Below are 12,500 nucleotides of genomic sequence, written 5' to 3'. Positions count from 1 at the left end.
CGAGCTGTGGTAAATTAAAGGCGGTGGTAATGGACGGGATGCTGCTGTCGATGTCATCGTTGACGTGGTGTTTGTGAGTCTGGTGTTGTCGTTCTTGTTCTTTCTTGTATTGTTATTGTTGCTGCTACTGCTGTTGTTTTTACTAAGGTTGAATGCATTGATAATTGCAAACTATAGTGCTCAATGCTTTCTTTTCTTTTTTTTTCTTTCTCTCTCTCTTGCTCTTATTTGGTTGGTTGCTTGCTTCTTTAGTAATTAATGGCTTTCTTTTACATTTTATTATCTTCCGCGCAGAGAGAGAGAGAGAGAGAGAGAGAGAGGGGGGGGGGACAAACAGACAGACAGAGACAGAGACAAACAAACAGACAGACAGACAGGCAGGCAGACAGAGTATATTGAGGCGGTACAGATACAAATAAGCGGAGGGAGGTCACGTGCTCCCAGGAGGTCAATGACACCCTCGTGATGACCTGCCCACCCCTCGCCTTCCCCTGGGACGCGGCTCACCTTCCCCCTGACCTCTCCCTCCTTGCGCCCGCATCTTATCTTCTCTCCAGCTGCTCTCGTCGTCTTCGTCCTCGCCCTCCTCCTCGTCTTCCTCCTCCTCCTCCTCGATGTCAGTTTCCTCTTTCTCTTCCTACTTACTATACGAGTAGATTCTTTTCGCCTCTCTTTTTCTTCTTTCTTTTTTTTTTTTCTTCTTTTACTTTTCTCTAAATATTTGATCTTCTGGTGTGATTGCTTCACTTTCCTCTCCCTTAACGTTTTCTTTTATAATCTGTTTTTTTTCCTTCTCTATTTTCCTTCCTTTGACAATTTTACTTTCTTCTTTCTTTCTTTCTTTCTTTCTTTTCGTCTTTTTTTTTTTTAATGGGATTATTTTTTATAGTAGTCTTACTGTCTTACTGTGCTAGCAAACTATGAATCGCTCGTGGACACAGATACATATGCATAAGCGCGCGCGCGCACACACACACACACACACACACACACACACACACACACACACACACACACACACACACACCACACACACACACACCACACACACACATGTTCAGAGAGAGAGAGAGAGAGAGAGAGAGAGAGAGAGAGAGAGAGAGAGAGAGAGAGAGAGAGAGAGAGAGAGAGAGAGATAAAAGCTCTAAATACCTTTTTCAGATGTTTATGTTTTGAAATCTTTCCTTCTAACACCACCTTTTCTCCCTCTCCTCTCTTCTCTCTCTCTTACTTTGCCTTTACTTCTTATTCTCTTCCTTCTCTTCCTATGCCTTTGCTTTATATACTCTTCCTTCTCTCCCTGTTACCTCTTTCCTTCTCTCTTCATATTCTTTCTACACTTCCCTTTTCTCATGTCCGGCTCACATTACTTTCTCTGCTTTTCCTTCTTTCCCTTTCTCTTATTTTACTCTACCCACAATTTCAGTTCCTCAACATTTAACAGCGGCGCTATATGACCGCGATGTTGCGTTACATTACTTTTTAAATGTCTATCACTATGCTTTTCTCTTTATCCTCAATTTCCATGTTTCTCTCTCTCTCTCCCTTCGTTTTTTTTTTTTTTTTTTCCACCTCCCCTCCACGTCACCCCTAAAACTAATGATGGCCTCTGATGGCAGGCCGATGGCAGGTGGCGACGGAACTCCACAGCCAGGAAGGCACCAGGTAAAAGCACCATTACTCAAACATCACCAGACACGCCACCGCCTGAGCCCCGCCCATCCAACACCCCATGTAGCGAAAAAATATAAAAATACCCTCTTAACAGTTCCGATTTCGAGAAGGTATTGGAAGGTGTCACTATCTTGACTTTTTTTTTCTTTTTTTAGCTTCTATACTCATCTCATGTTTTACGGTCATGCTGGGAGTCTCTCTGTGTGTGTAGGGAAGGTGTCATCGTGGTATAATGGTGTTCCTCAAGGCTTTCTGCTGTTGCTGCCTCTGTTCTCCTCAGGTTAAGTTGTGGCGTGGTGCTGGGATGGAAGAAAGTCTTATATATATATATATATATATATATATATATATATATATATATATATATATATATATATATATATATATATATATATATATATATATATATATATATATATATATATATATATATTTTTTTTTTTTTTTTTTTTTTTTTTTTTTTTTTTTTTTTGGTGTGTGAAATACTTTTTCATATTTTTTTAAAGATTCCTTTTTTTATCTGATTTCATGACCTACTTTCTTTTCTTTGTCTCTTTTGTGTTAATTATCTATTGTTATGATCAGAATCGTCTTTTTTTTAAGAAATTGTTGTAATGGTTAATATTTACAGAATTCGAAAGTGACCTGATTTTCATATACAGCAGCAATCATTAAAAACAATAAGAGGGGAAGGAAAAGCTGTTATTTCTTATTGAGCCTTCTGTGTCTTCAAATTCCAACTAGAAACTGTAGTGGTTTTGATCGCCAAGTGTTTCTTAATTACAGCGAAGGACGCTGATTCCCCTTTTTATCAGTTATCAACAATGAGTCACACGAGAGAGAGAGAGAGAGAGAGAGAGAGAGAGAGAGAGAGAGAGAGAGAGAGAGAGAGAGAGAGAGAGAGAGAGAGAGAGAGAGAGAGAGAGAGAGAGAGAGAGAGAGAGAGAGAGAGAGAGAGATCTGCATAAGTTCCCCGTTTATATTGATCCTACACCGCGATCTGTTGTGTAAAACGTACGTAGACTTTTTTAATATGTATCATCGTTGGTCGGATTATTAGTTTGCTCGAACATTCTGCTCTCACCCGCTTTGCTGCTTACGTCTTTGCTCGAATCAAACGTTTTCTTATATTAACCACGGTGAAGCTTTTATATGGACTAAAGTCAAGAGATGTGTAAATATGGCTGCTATACCAAACTGACAAATTGAGACCTGTAGGAAGGAGCACGTAAAATAAATTGAGAAATTTTACGAAGAGATACTCAAAAATCGGTTCAGATGCGCAAATATAATACAACATATGCGGAAAAGACTTAGCGACCAGATACGAAGGACAAATGTAATAGTAAGCTTGAAGAATGCAAAGAAGAGTGAGAGATGATAGTAGTTAAACAGAAGCTGCATCACGTTTTTCTGGTCCTTTGCAGCATCCTTATATTTCCTTGCCCCTGCTGATCTATGTGTCTGCATTCCCGTGTTTATCAGGGAACTGGAAAGTTTTGATTTAGGCCTGGCTATCAGATAAGCCCCCGCGATTGTGACCTCTCCCTCTTATCATCTGAACACTGACTATACGCTCTACTTCTTTGTAATCTTTCTTTCCTTCTTAGGTTGTCCTCGTCTCTTTTCTCCCTTTCTCTCTCACCTCTTCTACATATTTCATACTAAGGAAGTTAAACATGAAATATCCTGATATTCTAACGACTTTCAGCTTTTTTTTTTTATTTCACTTCTCTAACCTTCAAAGGATGATAAGGAATTAAGATCATTTGCAAAGTATTAGTAGCACCTTTCATATTATTTGTCTTATCATGTTGTGCCACTCGGAGCTCTAAATCTCCTTACAGTACTGCTACTCCTCCACGTATGAACCAGGAAAGCTCAGCACTAAAAGGTGGAAGATATAACACACCAGAGTACAAACAGAAATATTTATTAATAATAAATTACGTCACCGAGGAACAACAGACCGGCTTAGAATCACAGATAGAGAGCGAGGCATCCTTCCCTCACACACACACTCACACACACACACACACACACACACACAAACACACACACACACACACACACACACACACACAAGTCATGGGGTTCAGGTTCGGGAGGAAGGCCCAAGCGGCTCATTGTCGTATGGCTTGAAGAGCCTTGGAGGCTGCCTGGTGTTTGGTGAAGACTCCGAACTCGGGGAGGACGTCTCTTGCCTCTTTGGGCTGGTGCTGGCGGCAGGCTGGATGACGGAAGGCGCAGAGGGAAGCGAAAGGCTGGGCCGGGGCGTGGAATGCGTCACAGGAGAGCGGAGAGGGTCGAGAAGTCAGTCCTGGAGGGTACATGAGGCCACACATGCAGGGGTCCTTGGGCGAGGCGTGAGTGGGACAGGCGGGCATGTGGCTGTACACTGGGCGAGGAACCACTGGGGGGTGGGCAGCGTAGGGGACAGCGAGAGGGGCGGGGAGTCCTGCGGCAAGGAGTAGGCCGGCGAGAGGATCCCAGCGTGTGGGCGTGGGTAGGGAGAGAAGCGAGTGGTGGTGGGCGGCTGAGGAAGCGTGTAGGGCAGGCTAGCCGGAGCGTAGGGAAGAGGCTGGGCTGGGGCCGCAGGGCCAGGGTGCCGCAGGGAGCGGGGAGGATGGCAGGTAGGGCGGGTAGGCTCCTGAAGCAGCCGCGGCGTGAAGCAGGTAAGCAGTAATGGCGGGGTCGGCGTAGGGCCACGTGATGGCCCATCCTCTGACGCTTGTCCTTCATGCGCCTGTTTTGGAACCACACCTGGGGAGGGAGGGAAAATATTTAGTAAAGCAAACAACATAAACAATCCAAAGAAGGGGTTATCACACTGTAACTTTGTCACATTGGAGCTACTGTGTCCTGGAAATGCTCACCTTGATCGTGGACTCGCTCAGGTCCAGCTCTTTCGCCAGCTCGCACCGTCTTGGGCGACTCACGTAATTTTCTCTCAAGAATTCCTTCTCCAAGCGAGCCACTTGCTCCCTGGTGAAGGCCGTCCTGTAGCGGCGCGCCTCGGACTGGGGCTGGACCGCGGGTGGAGCACTCGGCGGTGAAGGGGAAGAACTGCTGCTAGGAGTCTCCACTGTACTCTGGCCAACTGTGAAAGGAACGATTTTTTTTTTTTTTTTCACCTCAAAAATATTAATGTAAAAAAATACATGTATGTATGTTTTTTTTTTTTTTTTTTTTTTTCTGTTACTGTCATCACCAGCGGTCACGGAACAAGGGGACCACTCGAGACTGTCATCAGCTTACCTTTCTCATCATCCTTTTCTAAGAAGTCTTTGGGGGTTCTGAGGAGAGGGGGGGCGCATGGTCGTCCGAGGATGGACTGATGGGTGGACTGACGGGCACATGCTGGCCCATCAGGAAAGACAGACGCTCCTCCAGGCCTCCCATCATAACAGCACAGGAACACTTGCTCGCACAACACAAAGTAAAGAAGGTCTGGTGGCTTCAGTGGAGGGCAATATCGGGCAGACTGAGGACAGAACGCAGTGCACCGACCCTTTATGCCTTGCCCGTCTGGACCACAGCGCTCCTTTGATTGGCCGAGAGGGTACTGTGGGCGCGGCTTAGGAGGAGTGACCTTCCAGTAGCCAGTCATGTGCGTCCACGGCCAGGGACCGACAGAAATCCTGAAGAATGTGGAGGATCAAAGCTAAAATATGCATTTTTGGTGGCATTATTAGTCTTACTCGTGTATTTAGTTTACGTCACCAACTTGAAGGGAATTTGTCATGCTTTCGCTTTTCGTTTTCTCTTCGTCAAAATGGAAATTGATGGAGTGTAAGCAAGTCACCTCCGGGCTGCTCATGCACGGCTCCCATGTCTCGAGGATGCGACGACGTGGCCACGTGGAGCCTCCTTTTGTGTGGGGAGTTGGTGCGGGTGTGGGTGTAGGTGGCTGGGCGAGTGGGAGGATGAAAGGATGGGTGTGAATTATGTATAATTATTTCGTCCAAATGTGACTTATTTTTATTTTATTTTATTATTTTTTTTATTATCGAACGAACGAACGAAAACACACACACACACACACACACACACACACACACACACACACACACACACACACACACACACACACACACACACACACACACACACACACACACACACACACACACACACACACACACACACACACACACACAGTTACTTAGTTAATTGACACGAGAACTTAATATACATAAACATACCCTTGGGTAAATTTATTATATTTTTGTTCAATAAAGAAAATTAGGTAGGCATGTTTTATACAGAGACTGCCACATATAGGCCTACTGGCTGCTCGTATAGCTTTCCTTATTTTCTAATTTTTATAATAGTCTTGTCACACACACACACACACACACACACACACACACACACACACACACACACACACACACACACACACACACACACACACACACACACACACACACACACACACACACACACACACACACACACACACACACGAGGCAATAAACGAGGAGGAACACAGGGAAGGAAATGAAGGAGGCAAAGGAGGAGAGGCACATCAGATCATGGGGGAGGAGCCGAGGAGGTGACACATAGCAGTTCCCACGACGCTCAAAGGGACGCCGAAGTTTGATCAGTCGACCCGCGTGTCTCTGAGGGAGCGGGGCGGGGCGGGGCGGGCCATAAGGCTGAGCGGAGTAGGTGAATCTCCTTTGAGGGATTAGCACAGTTGTTGTAAATAGCTTCACGAGGTCCTTAAGAACGTTCATGAGCAGCTGGGGAGTATTACTGGGACTGGCTGGCCGGAAGACTTTGCGTAGGAGGAGAGAAGGAAGCATTGTCTTCCTCCCTCATCTACTTCTGAAGACCAAACAACGCCGTGGACGGAAATGGAAGGACTCTACACGCCCATCGTTAGGTTCACGTCCACGGCAAAGAACTCGAGAGACGTACCAAGAAAAAACATAAAAAAAAACAAAAAAAAACTATCTTGAATGTGTGTGTCTGTGTGTGTGTGTGTGTGTGTGTGTGTGTGTGTGTGTGTGTCTTCTTGAGAGGGTGCCAGATGGGAAGACAAGGCTGGAGTGCGGTGTCAAGAGCTGAAAGAGTCACGGAGAGGGGTTATCGAGTGAGCAGAGCGCTGTGCATGGAGGTGAAAGGGGTGAGTGGCGGTGCGGGACAGGTGAGGGAGCTGAGGAGGCAGGTATAATGGCCTTTGATTGCTCTTCACTTCCTTAATCACCCAGTAAGCACCCGCCAACGACCTCACACCACCTTGCCAACACCGCGGCAAGGCCCTACACCTCTAGAGACTCAGAGGTGGTGGTGGTGAAGGTGGAGGGGGCTGTGGTGAAGGTGGAGAGGCTTGTGGTGGGGAGGAAAGAGTGATAGTGATGATATAGAAAGGGTTATGTTAAAGGGTTATGTTTGGTGATGGGGAGGAGATGCTTGTAGTGGAATTGGAAAGGCTTTAGGTGAAGGACGGGGTGTGTTGTACTAGAGGGGGAAACAGAGTGGTGGGGAGAAGACAGCTGTGGTGGAAGTAAGGATGATTATTGTGGGGGAAAAAAGCTAGTGGCAGAGAGGAAGGATTTGTAGTGGTGTAGAAGAGAATTGCAGTAAAAAGAAACGAAAATCATGTAGTAGAGATAATGCAGATGGTTAAAAAGCTGAGGATCGGGAGAAGAGACTGTTTGATGGGGAGAAGTGAGTCGTTTGGTGAATAGAAGAGGCAGTTATAATGGGGAAAAGAGAGTCATTTGGTGAGAAGAGGCAGTTGTGATGGGGAGAAGGACTGTAGTGTGTGCAGAATATTGTGTGAATGAGTAAGCAGTTTGAAATAAGTGAAGATTTACAATATATACAGATGTTTGTTTTAATAACCTTTTCGTATGTTTGACGAGCCATAATATGAATTCACGACAATATACGTAAATAGGGAAGAGGAGGTGACAGGTTAATTTCTCTCTCTCTCTCTCTCTCTCTCTCTCTCTCTCTCTCTCTCTCTCTCTCTCTCTCTCTCTCTCTCTCTCTCTCTCTCTCGACACCGTGATATTTTAATCTCCGCAAAGTCATCCAAGTTGATTTCCATATTTACCAACGCGATTATTTCTTATTGAGTCGCATTAAACATTCAGAATATTATGCAGTCTTCTGTTTAAAGTCGATTTTATTCTGTAAGGCAAGGCAAGGTGAGCCTTTTTTTTTATTTATTTCAGTTCATAATCTAGTATAAGGTAAGACAAAACAAGAAAAGGTGGTGTATTAATTTCAATTCATAATCTAGTGCAGTGTAAGGTCGAATAAGGTCAATGCCATTTTCTAGAGTGGAGTGGTTCATGAGGTCACTCTATTCCTCCGCTGTTCCCGATCAAGGTCACGGGTGCGATGGCCCTTAATGAGTTATCGGCGGGGTGTAGGGTCACGGTCGTGTCGCTGAGGTCAGGTCACACGAAGCGAAGGAGTGTGACCTCGCCGGCGTCCAGGTCACACGACTGGAAGCAGCGGGGTCGCCTTTCATTGACTCCACGACTTAGCAACGATTTGAGGGGACAATTAAAGCTATTTGACCGTATTTAATGATTAACTCCTTTCCTTTTATGTGCATTGTTTTACCTCGCGAAGTATTGTCAGTGGTTGTTAACCCTTTGGGAGGCGCCAAGACGCACCCCTTCCTCTCCCGCGGCCACGTCTGAGAGCTGGCGCACAGAAGCCTAAAACTTCCGTTCCAAAGCGAGGGAATCGAATTCATACGTCATAAAGGAACACAAAGGTAAAACAAGCTGCAGGAGGCTGTTTGATATGTTACACTATCCACTCCACGGTAAGGGAAACAGAATAACAAATGCGAAGGCTCGGTATTTTTTTTTTCGTTGCATTATTTGCTTATGCTATGTTATATACTGTTATTTATCTTGACTTTCATTGTCTTTGGATTTAAATCACGTATCTTTATCTTATCTTTTTTTCAGTTTTTATTTAATTTTCGAACCAATTTTATAGTGCACTTTTCATCTATATTTGTGTGTGTGTGTGTGTGTGTGTGTGTGTGTGTGTGTGTGTGTGTGTGTGTGTGTGTGTGTGGAAGCCGAGAAAGAAGAGAGAGAGAGAGAGAGAGAGAGAGAGAGAGAGAGAGAGAGAGAGAGAGAGAGAGAGAGAGAGAGAGAGATTTCAAAAATGCAAAAAAAAATGTATCTTCCTCCTACCCCTCCTCCTCCTCCTCCTCCCATCTTGTATCATCTCACCATTCCCATATCTTTATTGTTTGTTTATATACATGATTTATTTAACAATCGCTTCCCATGCCTCTCCCTTCCCCTCTTTCGCTCCTGCCTTCCCCTTATCATCCATCAGTTACCCTCCTCCTCCTCCTCCTTCTCCTCCTCCTCCTCCTCCTCCTCCTCCTCCTCCTCCTCCTCCTCCTCCTCCTCCTCCTCCTCCTCCTCCTCCTCCCCCTTCGTGTTGTGACAGGCTAGGATTATCAGAGACTTAAGTGAGGATTGGCGGCCATGACTCGATGGAGATTCGGGAAGACAAGATTAGGAAGGGATTGGGCGGGTTCTTAGCGCCTAGTGATGTTCTGTGTGTGTGTGTGTGTGTGTGTGTGTGTGTGTGTGTGTGTGTGTGTGTGTGTGAGAGAGTTTACGTGTTCCTGTTTCTTTCTTTCTTTCTTTCTTTCTCTCTGTCTTTCTTTTTTTTACATGCATGATCCAGGAAGAGAAAATAATATGTACAGTAAGATTATTAAGAATCATAAATAAATGGCTTCCAAATCTCTTAAAATATATTGAAGAAATGTTAACTTAACTATAATACGTACTTTTCATGAATTTTTTGGTATTTATTGAGGTAGTCTCTCTCTCTCTCTCTCTCTCTCTCTCTCTCTCTCTCTCTCTCTCTCTCTCTCTCTCTCTCTCTCTCTCTCTCTCTCTCTCACACACACACACACACACACACACACACACACACACACACACACACACACACACACACACATACACGCACGCACGCACAGCCTAATACGTCTTCAACCTCGATCTAAGCTTTCAACATGCCATCGTTCCTTCACCACCTCACACTCAGTCAGGACGGGGCGCGAGGGGCGGTGCTGGGAGGGCGTACTGGGCGTGATGGCCGACCCGCGCGGCAGCTGAGCCTCCTTGGATGGCTCGAGAGGGAGGGAGGGAGGGATGAGGAAGGTAGGGTGAAAGCTAGGGAGCTCGGAAGGAAAGTTAAGAGAGAGAGAGAGAGAGAGAGAGAGAGAGAGAGAGAGAGAGAGAGAGAGAGAGAGAGAGAGAATAGTGACACAGGCTTTATGACATTTATTCGCTTGTTTAATGTTTTTCATGCACGAGGGCAAAAATTAATTCCGAAAAAACAACAACTCAGCTAACTACATATATAATTCTAAGTGAGGTCCTATTTCGGCACAGTATTCTGGGTAATCTAATTCGCAGCATTTTTATTATTATTACCATTTCCAGCCTCAGTAACTCAGTGCATGATAAAGGCTTTCGTTAGTGTTCTCCGGCCATCCCTACCGTCTGTCTCCCTTGTCAGTCACTCCACCAACACTTCTTAGCCCATTACCATTAATATACTGCATCCTAACTTCATATTCTGCTTTACTTATTTTCATCTATCCATTGAAATTTTGCATGATAACTTCACGTTCTTCTGTTTTGCTCTATTTTCTTACTACAGAAATATGCTGAATTGTATAATAACATCAGTAGAACCTAAAAGAAAGGAAAATGTAAACTTATATCGTGGAATTTTAGATGGTGGACAAATGTCCTCTCTCTCTCTCTCTCTCTCTCTCTCTCTCTCTCTCTCTCTCTCTCTCTCTCTCTCTCTCTCTCTCTCTCTCTCTCTCTCTCTCTCTCTCTCTCTCAGCTATACATCGTGATTGGAGCACTTAGAGTAAATGGTTTACAGCTGACTCGCCCCTGACTGCCCCCGTGACTGCAGCGGTGAGGCTAAATGGTCTGTAATCAGCGTAATTAACTGACCAGAGAGAGAGAGAGAGAGAGAGAGAGAGAGAGAGAGAGAGAGAGAGAGAGAGAGAGAGAGAGAGAGAGGACATTTGTCCATCATCTAAAATTCCACGATATAAGTTTACATTTTCCTTTCTTTTTAGTTCTACTGATGTTATTATACAATTCAGCATATTTCTGTAGTAAGAAAATAGAGCAAAACAGAAGAACGTGAAGTTATCACGCAAAATTTCAATGGATAGGGTATTAAGACCATTCAAATATTCTTTCTCAAAATATCTATTAATTCCTGTGTTTAAGAACTGAACATGAACAGTTGACAGGCACGGGATTGTCAGTTGACGGAATTTGGTCAAACTCACCTGCGCCTGCTAAAAGAAAAGAAAAATAGTATCGTGTTTTTAAATAATCTAGTTATATGTATTGATTGATTGATATATTTCAGTACTTACATAATCTGAGATTGATTGATATATTTCAGTACTTACATAATCTGAGATTAAGTTTCATGGAAGCTGTACACGTCAATTTCATAAAATTATCGTTAACAGGAGATCAGCATAATCTTTCAGGTTTTAATGGATCCACTTTAACAGAGTATTACCTCTCCCAGTGAAATACTCTAGAATGTACTGCGTAATATAAGAGCTGTGAGAATCAGAGGTTATGTCAAAGCACAGTATTCGTAGCAAAATAGTACGTGTATGATGTAGCTGATCACCGAATCTTGATTTCTTATTTTGACTTTTTATTGCTCTGAGTCACGCTGCCAGTGTTTTTGTAAACAAAAATTCAAGCTAAGATCACGTTGATCGAAGATGATGCCTACACGTGTGCTGATTGCATGTCAGCTTTGTGGAGAGACCTGGAGAAACACCTCAGCATTAAAGAAATTAAGGACTGGGTAAGATTCCCATCAATGAAGAAGGAACCGACGAGGAGAAAGTTGTGGAAAGAACGATTCAGAGATGGAGGGCCCACACGGTATCATGCCGTATGCTCTAAGCATTTCATGGCATGGTAAAATAATACACTTTCTACAGCACACCCAGATCCAGAGTTCTTTGCATATAATGAATGAGGTAGACTGCCGACACCGAGAAAGGAAAACTTGTTGCGGGTAAGAAAAAAAAAAAAGTGCTTGAGTGCTGGTGGCGATTGTGCTCCTGGTGCTCAGACTGTGGTCCATGTTGCAGAAAGTTCAGCTTGAGGATACTCATTGCTTTGCTGCAAATGAAGATCCCCACGATGCTGTGATCATATGCTGGTGTGGTGTGAAGAACCTGATCGGCCACATGTGTCAGTGTTTGTTTTGATGCCAATGCAGAGCGAGTCGTTGTACTATTTTGAGTGACAATTTTCATACACTTGAAGATTGATAAAAGATATAAAAAATGAATACGTTAATAGTTTATACAAATTCATATAAAACAAAAGGTGTTTTTTGTACACCACAAAAATACATCTGACGGTCTGGTATGGTCCTACATTTGAGATGGTCATTTGAGTTGTTGAACACAAGAATTGAGATCTCATCGAAGAGAAACCTCATCGGACAGAATCCGAAAAGCAAAACGTTGATTGAAAAACCTCCTTGGATGAAACAAACGAATATTATTGCCTTACGACTTGAACTTTTATTAAATTCAATAGTAAAGAGGATCACATTATTACACATTGAATATATATCACTGTATATAAAGGCAAACTTGATATCCTTTCCTGTGAAAAGGATACTCTATATACAGCTCAAGTGTTTACTAAATATATGAAAAAAAAAAAAAAAATTGAAAATAGAGGAAAGCAGAGGAAGTTATAAAACGAATTGTTATATCCGATGATAAGCTGGTCGATACA

General features: G+C 43.6%; 1 protein-coding gene across 1 annotated transcript; it reads right to left on the bottom strand.

Annotated features, from left to right (window-relative positions):
- Positions 1 to 3,714: 3,714 nt before the first annotated feature.
- Positions 3,715 to 5,284, bottom strand: LOC135100936 (segmentation protein even-skipped-like). The gene is made up of 3 exons (XM_064004556.1): positions 4,933 to 5,284; positions 4,551 to 4,774; positions 3,715 to 4,437 (listed from the first exon to the last, which is right to left on the bottom strand). Exons 1-3 carry the CDS (start codon positions 5,282 to 5,284, stop codon positions 3,961 to 3,963), a joined length of 1,053 nt encoding a protein of 350 aa, XP_063860626.1. The 3' UTR covers positions 3,715 to 3,960.
- Between the last annotated feature and the right edge of the window lie 7,216 nt (positions 5,285 to 12,500).

Source organism: Scylla paramamosain, chromosome 5 (genome assembly GCF_035594125.1).
Source record: "Scylla paramamosain isolate STU-SP2022 chromosome 5, ASM3559412v1, whole genome shotgun sequence".
NCBI lineage: Eukaryota > Metazoa > Arthropoda > Malacostraca > Decapoda > Portunidae > Scylla > Scylla paramamosain.
This window is presented reverse-complemented; position numbering and strand designations above follow the sequence as displayed.

What these genes read in the sequence shown, in the direction of transcription:
- LOC135100936 (XM_064004556.1), bottom strand. Translation starts at nt 5,284, where the DNA reads ATGACTGGCTACTGGAAGGTCACTCCTCCTAAGCCGCGCCCACAGTAC. An exon ending in AGAAAAGGATGATGAGAAAG is followed by an intron (nt 4,775 to 4,932) that starts GTAAGCTGATGA and finishes TTCCTTTCACAG; the next exon opens with TTGGCCAGAGTACAGTGGAG. An exon ending in TGAGCGAGTCCACGATCAAG is followed by an intron (nt 4,438 to 4,550) that starts GTGAGCATTTCC and finishes CTCCCTCCCCAG; the next exon opens with GTGTGGTTCCAAAACAGGCG.